The sequence below is a fragment of the Brachycentrus maculatus genome, unplaced genomic scaffold (genome assembly GCF_059751285.1).
Source record: "Brachycentrus maculatus isolate JH-2025_06_01 unplaced genomic scaffold, ASM5975128v1 h1tg000033l, whole genome shotgun sequence".
NCBI classification, from domain to species: Eukaryota; Metazoa; Arthropoda; class Insecta; order Trichoptera; family Brachycentridae; genus Brachycentrus; species Brachycentrus maculatus.
The window spans coordinates 1,579,493-1,597,487 of NW_028280787.1; the positions used below are offsets into that span (position 1 = coordinate 1,579,493).

At 36.7% G+C, this 17,995-nt stretch overlaps 1 protein-coding gene across 1 annotated transcript in view; it reads right to left on the reverse strand.

Annotated features, from left to right (window-relative positions):
• The window catches only part of LOC148312759 (apolipophorins-like), a 101,922-nt gene that overhangs the window by 46,780 nt on the left and 37,147 nt on the right, over positions 1-17,995 (reverse strand). Inside the window, exons 18-26 of the mRNA XM_088273676.1 lie at positions 16,467-16,578; positions 16,073-16,215; positions 14,840-15,102; positions 12,707-12,982; positions 11,187-11,467; positions 6,673-6,796; positions 4,857-5,020; positions 2,708-2,913; positions 538-760 (exon numbers count right to left, since the gene is read on the reverse strand). Coding sequence (XP_088129802.1) covers positions 538-760; positions 2,708-2,913; positions 4,857-5,020; positions 6,673-6,796; positions 11,187-11,467; positions 12,707-12,982; positions 14,840-15,102; positions 16,073-16,215; positions 16,467-16,578 — 1,792 coding nt within the window. The remainder of the gene's footprint in view (positions 1-537; positions 761-2,707; positions 2,914-4,856; positions 5,021-6,672; positions 6,797-11,186; positions 11,468-12,706; positions 12,983-14,839; positions 15,103-16,072; positions 16,216-16,466; positions 16,579-17,995) is intronic.

Consider the following 17,995-nt stretch of genomic DNA (forward strand, 5'->3'; position numbering starts at 1 on the left):
GACATTTTGAGTGTGTCCAAATACTTGTTCACAAATCTGGATTATCTAGAATTAAGAGTAATTTTTCATATTATTATTTTACCAAGAATTTGAGTAGTGGGAGTAGTAATCATGGGTAGAATTAGTGAATGTTACACGTGTGTTAAGTGATCACTCAAACCAGCTTATGACAGTCGTCAGCCCCGTGAATACCCAAACTTCCATATTCTTCTTCATCTTTGATGAGATGCCAAAAAATAATATGAAAATAACTCCTGTAATTGGAGATAATTCAGATTTTGTGAACAAGTATTTGGACACACTCAAAATGTTGTCATAGATCATGTTCCAACCCCAGGTGAAATTTTACAAATAACTTCCATATTATATTGTTTTGAGAAATAAAAAGACTTTGAATTAACCAACTAGTTTCGGCAACCAACTGTTGCCCTCTTCAGGGTTTTATTTATTTAATTTAAAGTATTTGGACACACTCAAAATGTTGGGAGCTATTATTATTATGCGGTGATCAGCGTAGAGGAAGAAGACTGATCTTACCTTGACGAAGTCGAAGAGCAGGACTCCGTTTCCTTTGTGGTCGGGGTTGACCTTGAACTGGCCCTGGGCGTCCAGGATGTCCTTGATGACGAGCTTCATGTTCCCGCTGTGGTTGGGCTCCTTGACGATCTTCACCGATCCGTCCACCAGGTTCTTGGATCCCGAGGCTAGCTTCAGGTGGGAGTTGTACGAGGTCGGGTTGGACAAAACGCCTAAGTCAATCCTGTGATTCGACAATACCAAATTAATCTCATTGAACTTCTTGTGAGATGTATAATGTACAAACTAGTAAAAGAGTAGATATAATTTATATTTGAAGCACTAACTTTGTGATTTTCTATTTTCCATTTTATAATTAAAATGTAACTTTGTTTTAAAATCACTATAAATTTATAATAATAATAATAATAATAAAACCCTTATCCGCACTCCAATGGTGCATAGGGCACTGCTTCATATAAACGCAGTGTTATCTCGATCGATTACACATGAAGGAAAGGTGATCAGCCCTCCGCTTCAGGTACCAGTCCAGTGTAATATTGAATAAATATTAGAGTGAAAAAATCACTTATATTTATTAAACCCTTCTGGGAATCAAACATGGGACCTCCAGAGCGGTAGCCGAGCATGCTGACCATTACACTACGGAGGCGGACATAAATTTATAGTGATTTTAAAACAAAGTTACATTGTAATTATAAAAAGTAGAGTTTATAAGTTAAACAAGCTAGTAAGAGTAAATTTGTATAATTTACACAAGCTTGTAAAAGGGTAGATTGTGTAAGTCACACAAGCTAGTTAAATTGTGGATTGTATAAGTTTCAAAGGCTAGTCCTTTATTTACCCTTTGGTAGATTATATAGTTACACAAGCTTTTAAAATTGTTTTTTTTTTTAAAGTTACCTAACGTTAAAGTGACTCTGAAATCTAGCTACGGCTTATGCAACACCGCTTATCATGTTCCTACTCAGGCTTCAAGTTTCATAGCCTATGCCTACTCGTGAGTGGATTTACTCTTTATGTTTAAAGTTACTATAATTTCACGTAACTCATGAGTAAAGTGACCATACGTCCCGTTTTGAACGGGACCGTTCCGTTTTTACATAGCCTGTCCCAATATAAAACAACTTTTTTTTTTTCATTTTTATAAAATTTATTCCTCTTATTTTCTTAATCAATTCCTTTCTTTTTAATAATACATAAAAACTATGAAAAAATACGTATTTTCTCGAATATCCATACTATAAGGTTAAAATTGGTAAATGTCCCGTTTTGGGGACAAAAATAAATGGTCAGTTTACTCATGAGTGAAAATTCTAGCAAAAACACTCGCTATCTTGTAAAATTGTGGATTTTATAAGTTACATGAGCTAGGAAAAGTGTATATTTTAGAAATTAAAGAAACACAAGCTTGTAAAAGGGTAGATCGTATAAGTTAAAGAAGCTAGTTTTCTTCCTGGCTTCATCCCAACTTATCATCTTTATAGATTGCTGGGATCAGATCTCCTCGTCCTCAGGCTGTAGGTCCTTCTGTCATGGAAAACGTCACCTAGGCCATGTCTTCGTATCACGTTATCTTTCGAGGAAGATCCATTTCTATTGCCTGGTTAACGAAGCTAGTAAAAGTGTGGATTGTATAGGTTACACAAGCTAGTAAAAATGTGGTTTGTATAAGCTTGTCCGCCTACGTAGTGTAATGGTCAGCGTGTTTAGCTACCGTGCTGGAGGTCCCGGGTTTGATTCCCAGGGGGGGTGAAAATAAATATTAGTGATTTTACACTTCAATATTTATTTAACATTACCCTGGACTAGTTCCTGAAGCGCAAAAGTGATCACCTTGCCTTCATGTAAGTAATGATCAAGAAAACACCGCGTCAATTAGATGCAGTGCCCTATGCACCATTAGGTGTGAATAAGGGTTATAAGTAAGTAAGTAATAAGCTGCACAAGCTATCAAAACGAGTGTGCAACCGCGAGTACAAAATCGTACTTTCACTCGGGAAATTATTTTAAAATAATATAAGTATGACGAAATGTAGAGGAAACAATCGTAAATTGGATGCGGTCTTCCTGAGGAGCTAGCTTGTAAGGATGACCGAGATAAAGAAAGAAGAATAGCCCGAGGGAGAAACCTTGTCAGGGTTGACCTTTTAATACAAATGTGACTTACTTGAACTCTTCGGGCCTCTCTGAGGTCTTGAACTTGGCCACGACTCCGCAGTCCATGTCGCCAGAAGTGAACTTGGTCTTCAGGTTGCCAGACACCTCGTACTTGCCTCCTGGATGAATCTCCAGCTTGCTGTGGAAGTTGCTCTTGTTCTCCTCCTCCACTTCGTACTTGCCTTCGAATTCCAAACCCTTGTCGTTCAACTTGCCCTAAAATAAAATTCACAACATTTTGGGTGTAACGAAATACTTGGGTTTTCCACCTGTGAGTTATTTTTATGTATTGACATCTTAACATAGATAAACATACATAATATGGTATTAACATAGATAAACATACATAATATGGTATTAACATAGATAAACATACATAATATGGTATTAACATAGATAAACATACATAATATGGTATTTACATAGAAAAACATACATAATATGGTATTAACATAGATAAACATACATAATATGGTATTAACATAGATAAACATACATAATATGGTATTAACATAGATAAACATACATTATATGGTATTTACATAGATAAACATACATAATATGGTATTTACATCGAAAAACATACATAATATGGTATTAACATAGATAAACATACATAATATGGTATTAACATAGATAAACATACATAATATGGTATTTACATAGAAAAACATACATAATATGGTATTAACATAGATAAAAAAAATTAAAAAAGAGTTTCTGCTCAATAAAAAGCTTCTTTTCATCCCACCAATAGATTTCTCTGGTGAAGTCCTAGTGATTCAAGAATAATGTTTCAAAATTGGTTCATATATCGCTCACTCCTTTCAAGAACGTCATAAATCAAAAATCGTCAATTTTCAGTTGTGCGTGTTTTCGTAATGCCAAAAAAATGTACTATATTCCAGCAAAAGCGGCATATTTTTAATTTAATATTTACCCGCTAAAGGGCAGAAAGTGTTTATTTTTTTTTTAAATTAACTAAATGTTTTTCAAATGAAGAAAAAACCATCAGGTTTTTCTTAAAAAGATCTGTTGCACAGTAAAAAGTTCAATAAGTGGCTTGATATTTATTTTTAATACATTTGATTATATTTTTAAACTTTAAAAACGTTCTCCTGAAAAATCAAGTTTTTTGATTTATGACGTTCTTGAAAGGAGTGAGCGATATATAGAACTTGTAATTCAAAATGTAGTAAATAAATTATCTGGTCCAATTATAAGCTAAAATGATAGTGAAAATGATATTTTCTGGCTTTTCTCATGTGTGTGATTATAATCCAGGATTCGGACCTCACATACTAATAAAAGAGTTTCTGCTCGATAAAAAGCTTCTTTTCATCTCACCAATAGATGTCTCTAGTGAAGTTCTAGTGATTCAAGAACAAGGTTTCTAAATTGGTTCATATATATAGAACTTCCAAGAATTTGAGTAGTGCGGTTTTCAATAATGGGTATAATTGGTGTATGTTACACGTGTGTAAAGTGATCACTTAAACCAGCCTATGACGGTCGTCAGCCCAGACTTCCATATTCTTCTTCATCTTTGATGAAATGTCAAAAAAAAAACATAGATAAACATACATAATATCATATTTACAGAGGTTATGACCTGTTTTATAGGCTGGTCAAGTGATCACTTTACGTACATGTAGCATTCATCATTCTACCCATGATTGACAACCACATTACTTACAACTCATACAAATATAGAGCAGAAGAACGAGGACGGCCGAAAAAGATTTGGCACGTTTATACCAGTCATAACCTAAATCTGGTAGTGTCAAAAGTCAAAAGGGGGCATGACTAGATGTATGGATGTGAAGGAAACATGGATTGTACGAGTACGTCAAGACAGAAGAGTGTGGCGTTCCATCCTCTCTGCCTACGCCTGCGGGGAAACGGCGGGATGGTAGTAATAGTAGTATTTATAATCATATCATCAATCTCATGACGCTATATGAGTTGACAACAGCCATATCTATATTATATGTCTCCTTTAGTAATGGAGAAACCCTGGTTCTCCCGGATAACTCTAAACAAGTTCGAGACAACATAAATTAAAATGGAGTTCTACAAATTAAACGCCAAATCCATAAATACTATGCGTGATCTCTGGTCGCATTGTAGCTGATGATGTTTCCACACGAGAGACTTACCTCAACTTTTCCGAAGAGGTCTCCTTCGTTCTTCATATCCTTCTTCAGGACGATTTCGGCTTCTCCCTTAGTTTTGGCATAGTGTCCATCCATCTCGAAATCAAACATGTTGCTGTCTGCTTTGGACTTGATCTTGTACGAAATCTCTTGAAGGGGGTACGACACTAAAATTAAAAAATAAAACATTTAAAATCATTTTTTCATTCATTCAAACCCTTATCCGCACCGCAATGGTGCATAGGGCACTGCATCATACAAACGCAGTGTTATCTTGATCGTTCACACATGAAGGAAAGGTGATCAGCCCTCCGCTTCAGGTACCAGTCCAGGGTAATATGGAATAAATATTAGGGTGAAAAAATCACTTGTATTTATTTGACACCCCTGGGAATCGAACCCAGGACCTCCAGAACGGTAGCCGAGCGTGCTGACCATTACACTACGGAGGCGGACTAATATAAACATTACACACTATAATTTTTTTTAATCATATACATTAAAATAAAATATATGCAAGAACTATTGCTAAAGGTGTAGAAGAATCTCGCTTCGGAAAACTTCTTCAGACACATGGAACAGATCAGTATCCAATGAGATATTGTTCAACATAGCGGTAGCTCTTCTTACAGGCATAACCATCGGCAGGTTGGTCCTGTGTATAGGAATGTGAAACAATCTATGTCGACCCTGTCTTAGGTAACTATCGGGAACATACAGACTGATGCTCCGGATAATTTCAGGATTATCGATCATACCGCGCAACAATGGATAAAAATGCGTAATCAAATACACATTCCTTCTAGTCTCTAAACTATTGTAGCCAAGCATACCTTGGAGAAACTCAGTCGGGTAGAGCCAAGGATAATAGCTATATATATAATAATAATAGTATGTATGTCTGGGTGTAACTGATTTCAATAGTAAGGTCAAGGAAAGGCAACTGAGATGGTATGGACACATAGAACGTAAAGAACCTGAATATATTCTAAACCAAGGGATCGCTATGGATCTTTCTCGAAAGGCATCTAGAGCCTTGGTCGTCAAACTGCGGCAGATATTTGTGCGGCCCGCGATATAGCAAACAATTTTAGTAGACAATAATGAATAATGATTACCAAGACCGATTTTGCGTGCAAAGTAAACTAAATAAAAGTACTTACGCGGGACGGGAATTCGGGAATAAGAAGAGCAAAAGTGCGGGTAGCTATTACATTTTCAATTGACATGACGCGATATTAATATTTGTTTTGAGTTAAGACAGAGATTATCTTAGACTGTTTTAGCACTGCGACTGACTTTATTTTTACAATATTTTGAGTATTTAAAATCTCGATAGAGACAAAGAATATTTTTAATTTATTTCAGGGAATAACATCAAGTGGCCACTTAAACCAGCCAATGACAGGTCATAAGCCCTGTAAATGCCTAGATAGGGGTAGGGGTTGGCTAGGAGTATGTATAGGAGCTTCGAGCTGGAACCTAGCATGTAATAGTCGGCTATCGTACATAATACCCAATTCATAAGTGTGCGGCCCGCAGTGATACCTCACACTGTCCCATGTGGCCCTTGACCAGAAAAGTGTGACGACCGCTGATCTAGAGGAAGACCAAAAAAATCATGGTACAGAAAGATATCATGGTTCGAAGGCATGGCCTAGGTGACGTTGTCCATGACAGAAAGACCTATAATCTGAAGACGAGGAGAGCTGACCTAACAGTCTACAAAGATGATGAGTTGGAATGGAGCCAAGAAGATAAAGAAGTAACATATGAAATAGATAAAAAAGGAATTAATAAAATGGATTTCGTAACTTACATTTATTTTCATAGTCGTATTTTTCAAACTTTTCCAGGTCTCCTTTGATGCAAGAATAAAGACTGATGGTGTTTTCTTTTGAGTTGGGATCTGGTCCGTGCACAAGCGCGAAATCCAAAGACCTCTGTGAAGAAAAAAGAATGGAAAAATCAGAAAAAATTATAAGCCAACATTTCAAATGTCTACATCTTGAGATCCCTTTAAGCTTGAGCTGAAAATAGTATTATTCATCTGGAAATTTCAGACAAAAAATGATGTATAAATTTTATGATCCTTGAACCAACTTTTCAGTCTTCCTCTGTTATTTTCATTTATTTCCAACCACATTTGCCTCATAAATTTGTTTTACTATTCTTTCCCCATTCATTCGTTCCACGTATCCAAACCATCTCAACACACCTTTCTTAATTTTATCGAAAATACTTATCTCAGCCTTACATTCTTTCCTTATAATAACCCGATTATCTATTGTGTGGTGCCGGTTTAGCTTTCACCGCTAGGCTTTTGTTTGCTACAATTGACTTCAGTGCACCATTCACTCTCTTGTCTATATCTTTATCAATCATTCCATCCCTAGAAAACATTTTCTCTTCTTTTCATGTTCACTCCCTAGGTGGAGCATATGGCCAACACGAGACGTCTCCAAGTCCGCCATCTCCTTGGCTTCCTCCCATGTCAGTCCAGCGTCTCGAAGTTCCGCTGAGTATAGTCGGTAAATATAGTCAGCGGCCTTCCGGGGCGTCGGAATCCTCGGGGTTGGAAGAAGAGACACGAGGGGTTGATGCTTTCAGGTGGTATTCTAAGGACATGTCCCAACCATGTCCACCTTCGCCTCTTCAGGATTTCCAGTTTGAGGGGCTGTTGAGTTCTTCTCCTCACATCGTCATTCCTGACCAAGTCATACCACATTATACCCAGTATTTGCCTCAGGCACCTATTTTCAAAACATACTCCCCAAATACAGGAAATCATCCACCTGTTCCATAATTTCCCTATTTACTTTTTTACACCCAGATCTACATTCATCTCCATCTTAAAAACCATGACTTTGGATTTGCTGCCCATTCATCAGTAATTCACTTTCCTTGCACACAATATCCACCTTTGACACCAGCTCCTGCAGGACTTATCTACTATCTGCAAGAAGCACAGCATTTTCAGCTTACAAAAATTAATATATAGTGAAATCGATCATTTTACCTCCAATATTCAAACCTTCTTTCATGCATCTATGTATATACAACATTTTGAGTGTGTCCAAATACTTGTTCACAAAATCTATAATAATAATCTATAATAATCCGGGATTCGGATCTCACATACTAATATAAGAGTTTCTGCTTAGTAAAAAGCTTCTTTACATCTCACCAATAGATGTCTCTAGTAAAGTTTTAGTGATTCATGAACAAGGTTTTTAAATTGGTTCATATATATAGAACTTCTAAGAATTTGAGTAGTGTGGTTGTCAATAATGGGTAGAATTGGTGAATGTTACACGTGTGTAAAGTAATCACTTAAACCAGCCTATGACGGTCGTAAGCCCCGTAAATGCCCAGACTTCCATATTTTTCTTCATCTTTGATGAGATGTCAAAAAATAACATCTATGTATAGATTAAACAGCCCTTTCAAACATACTTCCTAAATATAACAATTTCTGTTCTAAGCATTCACCACGTGACCAAGTATAACTAATATAATTGTGACGCACTCGCTCGCAAATGAAGTCACATCCTTGGAGGACCTCTACTGGACTCCGAGAAGGTAAAGCTCCTACCGCCAAGACAGGTCGTAGGTTACATGACACACGTAGGTCTTGGCAGTGAGCTGTAATACAGAGGGAGGTCACAATAGACCTAATTTGGTCGCAGTGACATAAAGGATGCAAGATCCCTTGACCTCAAAAATTCGTATGTGGTAGTGGCTTGATTGATTTGAAGTTAAAATCAAAATCACTCACGACATTGCTCTTAATGAAAGTTAGATTAAACAACCCTTCAAAAAATACTTCCTAAAATAACAATTCTCTTTCTAGGAGGCATTTACCATATGACCAATAAGCAGTCATTCATTCTAGATTAGTTTGAAATGTTGCCAAAATCAAAATCACTCACGACATTGTTCTTAATGAAAGTTAGATTAAACAACTCTTTTAAACATACTTCCTAAAATAACACTTCTCTTTCTAGGAGGCATTTACCATATGACCAATAAGCAGTCATTCATTCTAGATTAGTTTGAAATGTTGCCAAAATCAAAATCACTCACGACATTGCTCTTAATGAAAGTTAGATTAAACAACCCTTCAAAACATACTTCCTAAAATAACACTTCTCTTTCAAGGAGGCATTTACCATATGACCAATAAGCAGTCATTCATTCTAGATTAGTTTGAAATGTTGCCAAAATCAAAATCACTCACGACATTGCTCTTAATGAAAGTTAGATTAAACAACCCTTCAAAACATACTTCCTAAAATAACAATTCTCTTTCTAGGAGGCATTTACCATATGACCAATAAGCAGTCATTCATTCTAGATTAGTTTGAAATGTTGCCAAAATCAAAATCACTCACGACATTGTTCTTAATGAAAGTTGTATTAAACAACTCTTTAAAACATACTTCCTAAAATAACGATCCTCGTTCTAGGAAGCATTTACCATATGACCAATAAGCAGTCATTCATTCTAGATTAGTTTGAAATGTTGCCAAAATCAAAATCACTCACGACATTGCTCTTAATGAAAGTTAGATTAAACAACCCTTCAAAACATACTTCCTAAAATAACAATTCTCTTTCTAGGAGGCATTTACCATATGACCAATAAGCAGTCATTCATTCTAGATTAGTTTGAAATGTTGCCAAAATCAAAATCACTCACGACATTGCTCTTAATGAAAGTTAGATTAAACAACCCTTCAAAACATACTTCCTAAAATAACAATTCTCTTTCTAGGAGGCATTTACCATATGACCAATAAGCAGTCATTCATTCTAGATTAGTTTGAAATGTTGCCAAAATCAAAATCACTCACGACATTGTTCTTAATGAAAGTTAGATTAAACAACTCTTTTAAACATACTTCCTAAAATAACACTTCTCTTTCTAGGAGGCATTTACCATATGACCAATAAGCAGTCATTCATTCTAGATTAGTTTGAAATGTTGCCAAAATCAAAATCACTCAGGACATTACTCTTAATGAAAGTTAGATTAAACAACCCTTCAAAACATACTTCCTAAAATAACGATTCTCGTTCTAGGAGGCATTTACCATATGACCAATAAGCAGTCATTCATTCTAGATTAGTTTGAAATGTTGCCAAAATCAAAATCACTCACGACATTGTTCTTAATGAAAGTTAGATTAAACAACTCTTTAAAACATACTTCCTAAAATAACACTTCTCTTTCTAGGAGGCATTTACCATATGACCAATAAGCAGTCATTCATTCTAGATTAGTTTGAAATGTTGCCAAAATCAAAATCACTCACGACATTGTTCTTAATGAAAGTTAGATTAAACAACTCTTTAAAACATACTTCCTAAAATAACACTTCTCTTTCTAGGAGGCATTTACCATATGACCAATAAGCAGTCATTCATTCTAGATTAGTTTGAAATGTTGCCAAAATCAAAATCACTCAGGACATTACTCTTAATGAAAGTTAGATTAAACAACCCTTCAAAACATACTTCCTAAAATAATGATTCTCGTTCTAGGAGGCATTTACCATATGACCAATAAGCAGTCATTCATTCTAGATTAGTTTGAAATGTTGCCAAAATCAAAATCACTCACGACATTGTTCTTAATGAAAATTAGATTAAACAACTCTTTAAAACATACTTCCTAAAATAACACTTCTCTTTCTAGGAGGCATTTACCATATGACCAATAAGCAGTCATTCATTCTAGATTAGTTTAAAATGTTGCCAAAATCAAAATCACTCACGACATTGTTCTTAATGAAAGTTAAATTAAACAACCTTTCAAAACATACTTCCTAAAATAACAATTCTCGTTTTAGGAGGCATTCACCATAACCCTCATTCCTTTCAACAACGTCATATATAAAAAAAAACTTGATTTTTCAGGAGATCATTTTTAATGTTTAAAAATATAATGAAATGTATTAAAAATAAATATCAAGCCACTTATTGATCTTTTTACTGTGCAACTGATATTTTTAGGTAAAACCCGAATGTTTTTTCTCCATTTGAAAAATATTTAGTATTTTTAAAAAATTAATTAAACAATACCTTTTCTTCAAAATGCAAAAACAACACTTTCTGCCCTGTAGCGGGTAAATATAAAGTGAAAAATATGCCGCTTTTGCTGGGATATAGTACATTTTCTAGGCATTCCGAAAACATGCACAACTGAAAATTTTCGAATTTTGATATATGACGTTGTTGAAAGGAGTGAGCGATATGACCAATAAGCAGTCATTCATGTAGTATAATTCTAGATTAGTTTGAAATGTTGCGAAAATCAAAATCACTCACGACATCGCTCTTCATGACGCGTTCCACCTTGACCAGGAAGTCCACGGCCGGATTGAGGTTGTTGTGGAACTCCGCCTTGCCTTTGGTGGTCTCTCCAGTCTTGATGTCGCCGGCGAACGAGGCGGTCTGTTCTCCGACCCGGAGCTTCAAGTCGGTGCTGTAACCTTCACCGTCGGACTGGACGAAGCCGTTCAGGAAGGCCTTGTCCTTGGACATGGTGACGCAGATCTCGTTGAAGGTGAACTTCTTGGTTGGGCCGCTTGAATGGTAAGTGATGGTACCTGAAAAAAATCAGATTGAATTAGGAGATTGCAAAAACCTGACTTTGAGCTCACTCAAATCCTAACAGGTCACCGTGGGTTCATGAGCTACCTGCATCGTTTCGAGCTACGGAGGATATCGTGAAGTGGGGACGACAATGAAGGCGATACTGGAATGAACATATAAACAGAATGTCAGATGACAAACTTCCACGTATCGCCCTTCAAGGTAACCCTGAAGGACGCAGACCACCAGGCAGACGTCTGAAAAGATGGAAAGACAGCTGGGAGTCAACATCCCAAGAGCGACATGCGGAGGCACAAACAGGCACATCCCTAGGATCTACAAAAAGAAGAAGAAGAAGAAGAAGTGCATCGTTTCAAGATCTCCAAGATCAAAAGCTGTACATGTGATGATGAGACACCTCAAGATGTCCCTCACCTGTTGATGCCATGCTCCCATTTTAGTTTTCAAGGACAACAGCTGGAGGCGCATTGGGTGAGGACCTATCCGACATCGAATCCGTGTTAGTTCATAAGGAATTCTCACGAGAAGTGGCATCATGGGCAAAACGGGTGGTAGGACATGGGCAAAACATGTTGAAAGACAAGACCCCACAAGACAAACCCCTAAAATTTTAAGTTGGAGACCTTGGGAGAGTAAGAGAAGCGTTGGAAGACCCCAAAAAAGATGGTCCGATGACACAGCCGCTGTGGGGGGTAAAAATTAGCTGCGAGCAGCACCGATGGAAGGATATGGAAGAGTGTTATGTTTTGACATCTCATCAAAGATAAAGAAGAATATGGAAGCTGGTTTAGGTGATCACTTTACACACGTGTAACATTCACCAATTCTACCCATTATTGATAACTACACTACTCAAATTCTTGGAAGCTCTATATATGTGAACCAATTTTGGAACATTGTTCTTGAATCACTAGAACTACACTAGAGACACCTATTGGTGAGATGAAAAGAAGCTTTTTACTGAGCAGAAACTCCTTTATTAGTATGTGAGGTCCGAATCCTGGATTATAATCACACACATGAGAAACGCCAGAAAATATCATTTACATATTTTTCTTCATCTTTGATGAGATGTCTAAAAATAATATGAGAATAACTCCTGTAATTGGAGATAATCCAGATTTTGTGAACAAGTATTTGGACACACTCAAAATGTTGTGATATGGAAGAGGCCTATATCCAGCAGTGAAGGACCGAAGGCTGAAAAAGAAGAATAAAGAAATGCTGCTTACCGTCTACGCTGATTGGGTTCTGACCGTTGGGCAGTTTGTACTCCAGCACTGGTTTATAAGTATTTTGGTTCTGCTGCATTACTCCGGCCTTGAAAGTATATGCCTCCTTGTCGTACTTGACTCCCGCCGATATGGTCTTCTCGCGTGCGTTGTTGGTCAGGGCCGCACTGGCTTCCAGGTACTTCTGTGGCGAGTTCATCACCGCCTTCATGGAGTACAGCTCCGGAACGGCGGAGACGTCGACTGAGAAGGTCACCTTGCGGTTCTTCTTGGCGCCTGAAAAGTAATCTCAGTTTTATATTTGAAACCCTTATCCGCACCCCAATGATGCATAGGGCACTGTGTCATATAATGCAGTGTTATCTTGATCATTAACACATGAACGAAAGGTGATCAGCCCTCCGCTTCAGGTACCAGTCCAGGGTAATAATGAATAAATATTACAGTGAAAAAATCACCTTTATTTATTTTACCCTCCTTGGGAATTGAACCCCGGACCTCTAGAACGGTAGCCGAGCGTGCTGACCATTACGCTACGGAGGCGGACAGTTTTATATACAGTAGCAAAAAAGCCAGAAATGAAGAAGCCAAGGAGCATATCTGGCAAGAGTCCACGAAATAGAATAAGAGACACCAGGATAAGAGAAATATGCGAGATGGAAGATGTCGTTAGGTGGGGAAGGCAACGCAGGAGACTATGGTATGCGCATGTGAGGAGAATGGATCTATCCAGACTCCCCCACATTGCATTGCGCGCCCGGGACCATCAAAGAGATGAATGGTCAGCTGAGAATCGACAAAACAGAAGGCTAATCCCTTTTAAAAACAGGCCACTAGGTGTTCACCAAGAAGAAAAAGAATTAAGTAAAAACGTTTCAAATACATGAATTTAGAAATTCCAAAAATCAGTCTCGCTACAGCATTTTAAACTGATTGCAGTCGAGACGTTTTACTGTTTGGTACATCTGTCTATACCATAGATTTTAGAAAATAAAAACGCATTTATCAATTGAAGGACAGCATCAACTGGAAGATTCTTGCGAAAGCTATTCATTTTCATTAGCTGAAACATGTACTTCATATTTTTTTCTGACATCTCATCAAAGATGAAGAAGGTTATGGAAGTCTGGGCATTCTGGGTTTAAGTGATCATTTTACACACATGTAACATTCACCAATTCCACCCATTATTACGACCACACTACTCAAATTCTTGGAAGTTCTATATATTTGAACCAATTTTGAAACATTGTTCTTGAATCACTAGAACTTCACTAGAGACATCTATTGGTGAGAAATCTATTCTTCTTCATCTTTGATGAGATGTTGGGAAATAATATGAAAAATACTCCTATAATTGGAGATAATCCAGATTTGTGAACAAGTATTTGGACATACTCAAAATGTCAATCATTAGTTGTTTTACGTTGTTTACAGTCTCAAGAGAGAGACCAGAACTTAGCAATTCAACAGCCAGTGAAGTGGTACTCCTGCATTGGGTGTTCAGAAAGATGGGTGATAAGATTTAACAGTGTCTAAAATATGTTTTTATGCGCCAACATTTATTTCCTAAAAATAATAATAGATCTAGCCAAAGAATTAATATTTTATTACAAATCCCTTTTTGTAAATCCAGACTTGCGCAAAGACACTCATTTTTCATAGCTCCAAAACTGTTTAACTTTAATATTTTAAATTTAACTTACATAAAGACTATTTGTTAGATGTCAATTCCCTAAGTTTGTGTTAATTTAAAAATTTGCTTAGATTATTTTTAGAAGAGACAGATTTAAGCTGCTTTTTCTTGTAGTACATGCCCGCCAGCTTTTTACTTTTTACTTTTTTATCTTTTTAATGCTTTTAAGTTTTTAATTCTATTAAAAATAAAAAAAATTGTTTTCTGAGAGTCAAGTATTTTTTGTGTTTTATATTAACACTATTATTCTAGTTCTACTTATAAAACCTATACCCTTATACCCTTTACTATGACAAAATTATATTGTATACCCACACACAGGCCATGCCTTTGTGGGATCTTTTTTTGTATTCATTTTTATATATATTTTTTATTTGAATTTATGTTTATGTAATGCAAAAGAATTTAAAATAAAGAAAGAAAAAATAATAAAATACCTTCAGCTTCCAGATTGATTTCGTAGCGCTGCATTCCTCCCTTGGCGCTCTTCTGTCCGTGCAGATGGAATCCGCTGAGGTGGTCTTTCTCCACCGATAGCGCGAACTTGGCTTGTCCATTGAGAGGGAAAGTAGGTCCGATGGTGACAGGACCTCCCTTGCCCTTGTTGGTGACGTCATTCCAGGGTGCTGACAGCTCCCCGCAGAAGGTCAGACCAGTAGAAGACTGCAGCTGGTCGAAGCAAGCGGAGTACTGTTTCCAGCTGAAAGAGAAACAAGTCTTAATATAGAACTTTTTTTTAAGACAGCAGCAGGCACCTCGGTGGTTGGAGCGCTACGTGCAGCGCAGTCAAGGGATAACTGGAGAAGAGTCATTGCTTCCAAAAGGGTCACAACCCTTAGTAATGAGGAGTAAGACGGAGAATAAAATATACCCCATTTTACTTTTATCGTTCTTGCATCACTCATTTATTTCGCATGTCCAAACCATCACAATACACCTTTCTTTATCTTAGACAGGGTAGATCACCTTCCTTTCGTGTTTTTAATAAAGTATATTGTAAAGAAAGTAAGATAACATTACTTTCTATACAATGCAGTGCTCAATGCAGCACCATTGGGTGCGGATAAGGGTTAAAAAGAATTGCTTTGCAAGAGAGGGTCTGTCAGGAAGCCTAGATGCTTCTATATCAGATCTGGGAATGCGGTGGGACAGCTTTCAATATGTACAACTAACTATTGTTAGATATACATCTAGAAGGTCTGTCAGGAAGCCTAGATGCTTCTGTATCAGATCTGGGAATGCGGTGGGACAGCTTTCAATATGTACAACTAACTATTGTTAGATATACATCTAGAAGGTCTGTCAGGAAGCCTAGATGCTTCTGTATCAGATCTGGGAATGCGGTGGGACAGCTTTCAATATGTACAACTAACTATTGTTAGATATACATCTAGAAGGTCTGTCAGGAAGCCTAGATGCTTCTGTATCAGATCTGGGAATGCGGTGGGACAGCTTTCAATATGTACAACTAACTATTGTTAGATATACATCTAGAAGGTCTGTCAGGAAGCCTAGATGCTTCTGTATCAGATCTGGGAATGCGGTGGGACAGCTTTCAATATGTACAACTAACTATTGTTAGATATACATCTAGAAGGTCTGTCAGGAAACCTAGATGCTTCTGTATTAGATCTGGGAATGCGGTGGGACAGCTGTCAATATGTACTTACTTTCCAGTGTCGAATTCCACCTTGGTCTCCACATCTTGCTGCCCTTTTTCTCTCTTGTAGAAGAAGATCTCATTGGTGGCTGTCACCAGTTCCTGCTTCTCGACCGGAAGCCCGAGCTGCATGTCGAAACCGCCGTCCAGCGTCTGAAACAATACCAGCTAACTGTGTCATCAAGTTTCATCAAAGGAAGCTAGTTAAGTTTTTAACTCTTAGATATATTGATAAATCTCATGATAATGAGTTCACAACAGCTATCTTAGAAAAGCTTTAATTTGGCAGAGACCATTTTATTTGTATGCAATGCAGATCATAAGCCTTGTATACATATATACCCAGACTTCCATATTCTTCTTCATCCATGGTTAGATGCTAAAAAACTTGAAGTTGTACTTACTTTGAAGATAAGATGGGATCCAGTTGACGTGTGAAGAGTAGCAACCACTTTCAGTCCGTTAACAATGACATCAGCATCGATGGACAGTGTTCCTGATACCTTGATGTTGGCGCTGTGGAAAACCAATCATTTTAAACCACATATTCCTCAGTTCAGTGTGATGGATAATTTTAAACCAAGGTATTTTGTGATCTTTTTTGTGGACCTTTTGTAGACCAAACTATTTTGTGGACTTTTTAGTCATCCTACAAGCTTGACCAGTACCTACCCTACCTTATTATGCAGTTCCTACCTTATCTTACCATCCACCTCTACTAAGGAGTAGTAAGATAAGGTAGGTACTGCTTAATAAGGTAGAGTACCTACTCTTTAGTACTGGTCAAGCTTGTAGGATGACTAAAAAGTCCACAAAATAGTTTGGTCTATCTAATGTTTAGTCATATTTTCTTATTTTGTTTTTACCTTATGTTTTTTATATTTCATCATTTGTTATATTTTCTCATTTGTTTATTTTAAATATGCTTCTTACCTTATGTTTTTCTCATTTATTTCTTTTAAATATGCTTCTTGTGCCTATTTATTATACCTGTTTTTTGTTTTTATATTTTGCCATGTATTAGTTTTGGTTATTTTTTAAATCTTTTTTGTTCCTTTTGTGTTCCAGTCTTGTTAACCTAAATCTCATGTCCCAAAATGAGAAATAGAAATGACTCATCGGGAATATTATATATATATATATATATATATATATATATATATATATATATATATATATATATATATATATATATATATATATATATGACTTGTGTATGTAATATGTTTTGAAAAATAAATAAATAAAAGTTGGCTGGAAAAGGTGATACCAATAAAATATCAGAAGGTTCTTCATTCATCATTTTGCATCAACCTTTGTCTATGAAAAAGCTCTGTTCCATGTGGGCACTCTCTTTGCTCGATTAGAGCAATTCAAAGCACTATTTAGAGCTGTTTGAGTGCAAGCAAAAGGATTTTTCATGTGGTATGTAACAATGGATGAAACGTGGATCCATCACTACATATCAGAGTCAAATCGGTAATCAGACTCTCAGCCAAGCTACCACAAAGAAGATTGAAGCATTCCAAATGTAGTACTATAGAAGATTGGTCAAAATATCACGGGTTAGGAGAGTCCCAAAATATCACGGATTAGGAGAGTTCCAAAATATCATGGGTTAGGAGAATTAAAAAATATCACGGGTTAGGAGAGTTCCAAAATTACACGGGTTAGGAGAGTTCCAAAATATCATGGGTTAGGAGAGTTCCAAAATATCATGGGTTAGGAGAGTTCCAAAATATCATGGGTTAAGAGAGTTCCAAAATATCGTGGGTTAGGAGAATTCCAAAATATCACGGGTTAGGAGAGTTCCAAAATATCATGGGTTAGGAGAGTTCCAAAATATCATGGGTTAAGAGAGTTCCAAAATATCGTGGGTTAGGAGAATTCCAAAATATCATGGGTTAAGAGAGTTCCAAAATATCATGGGTTA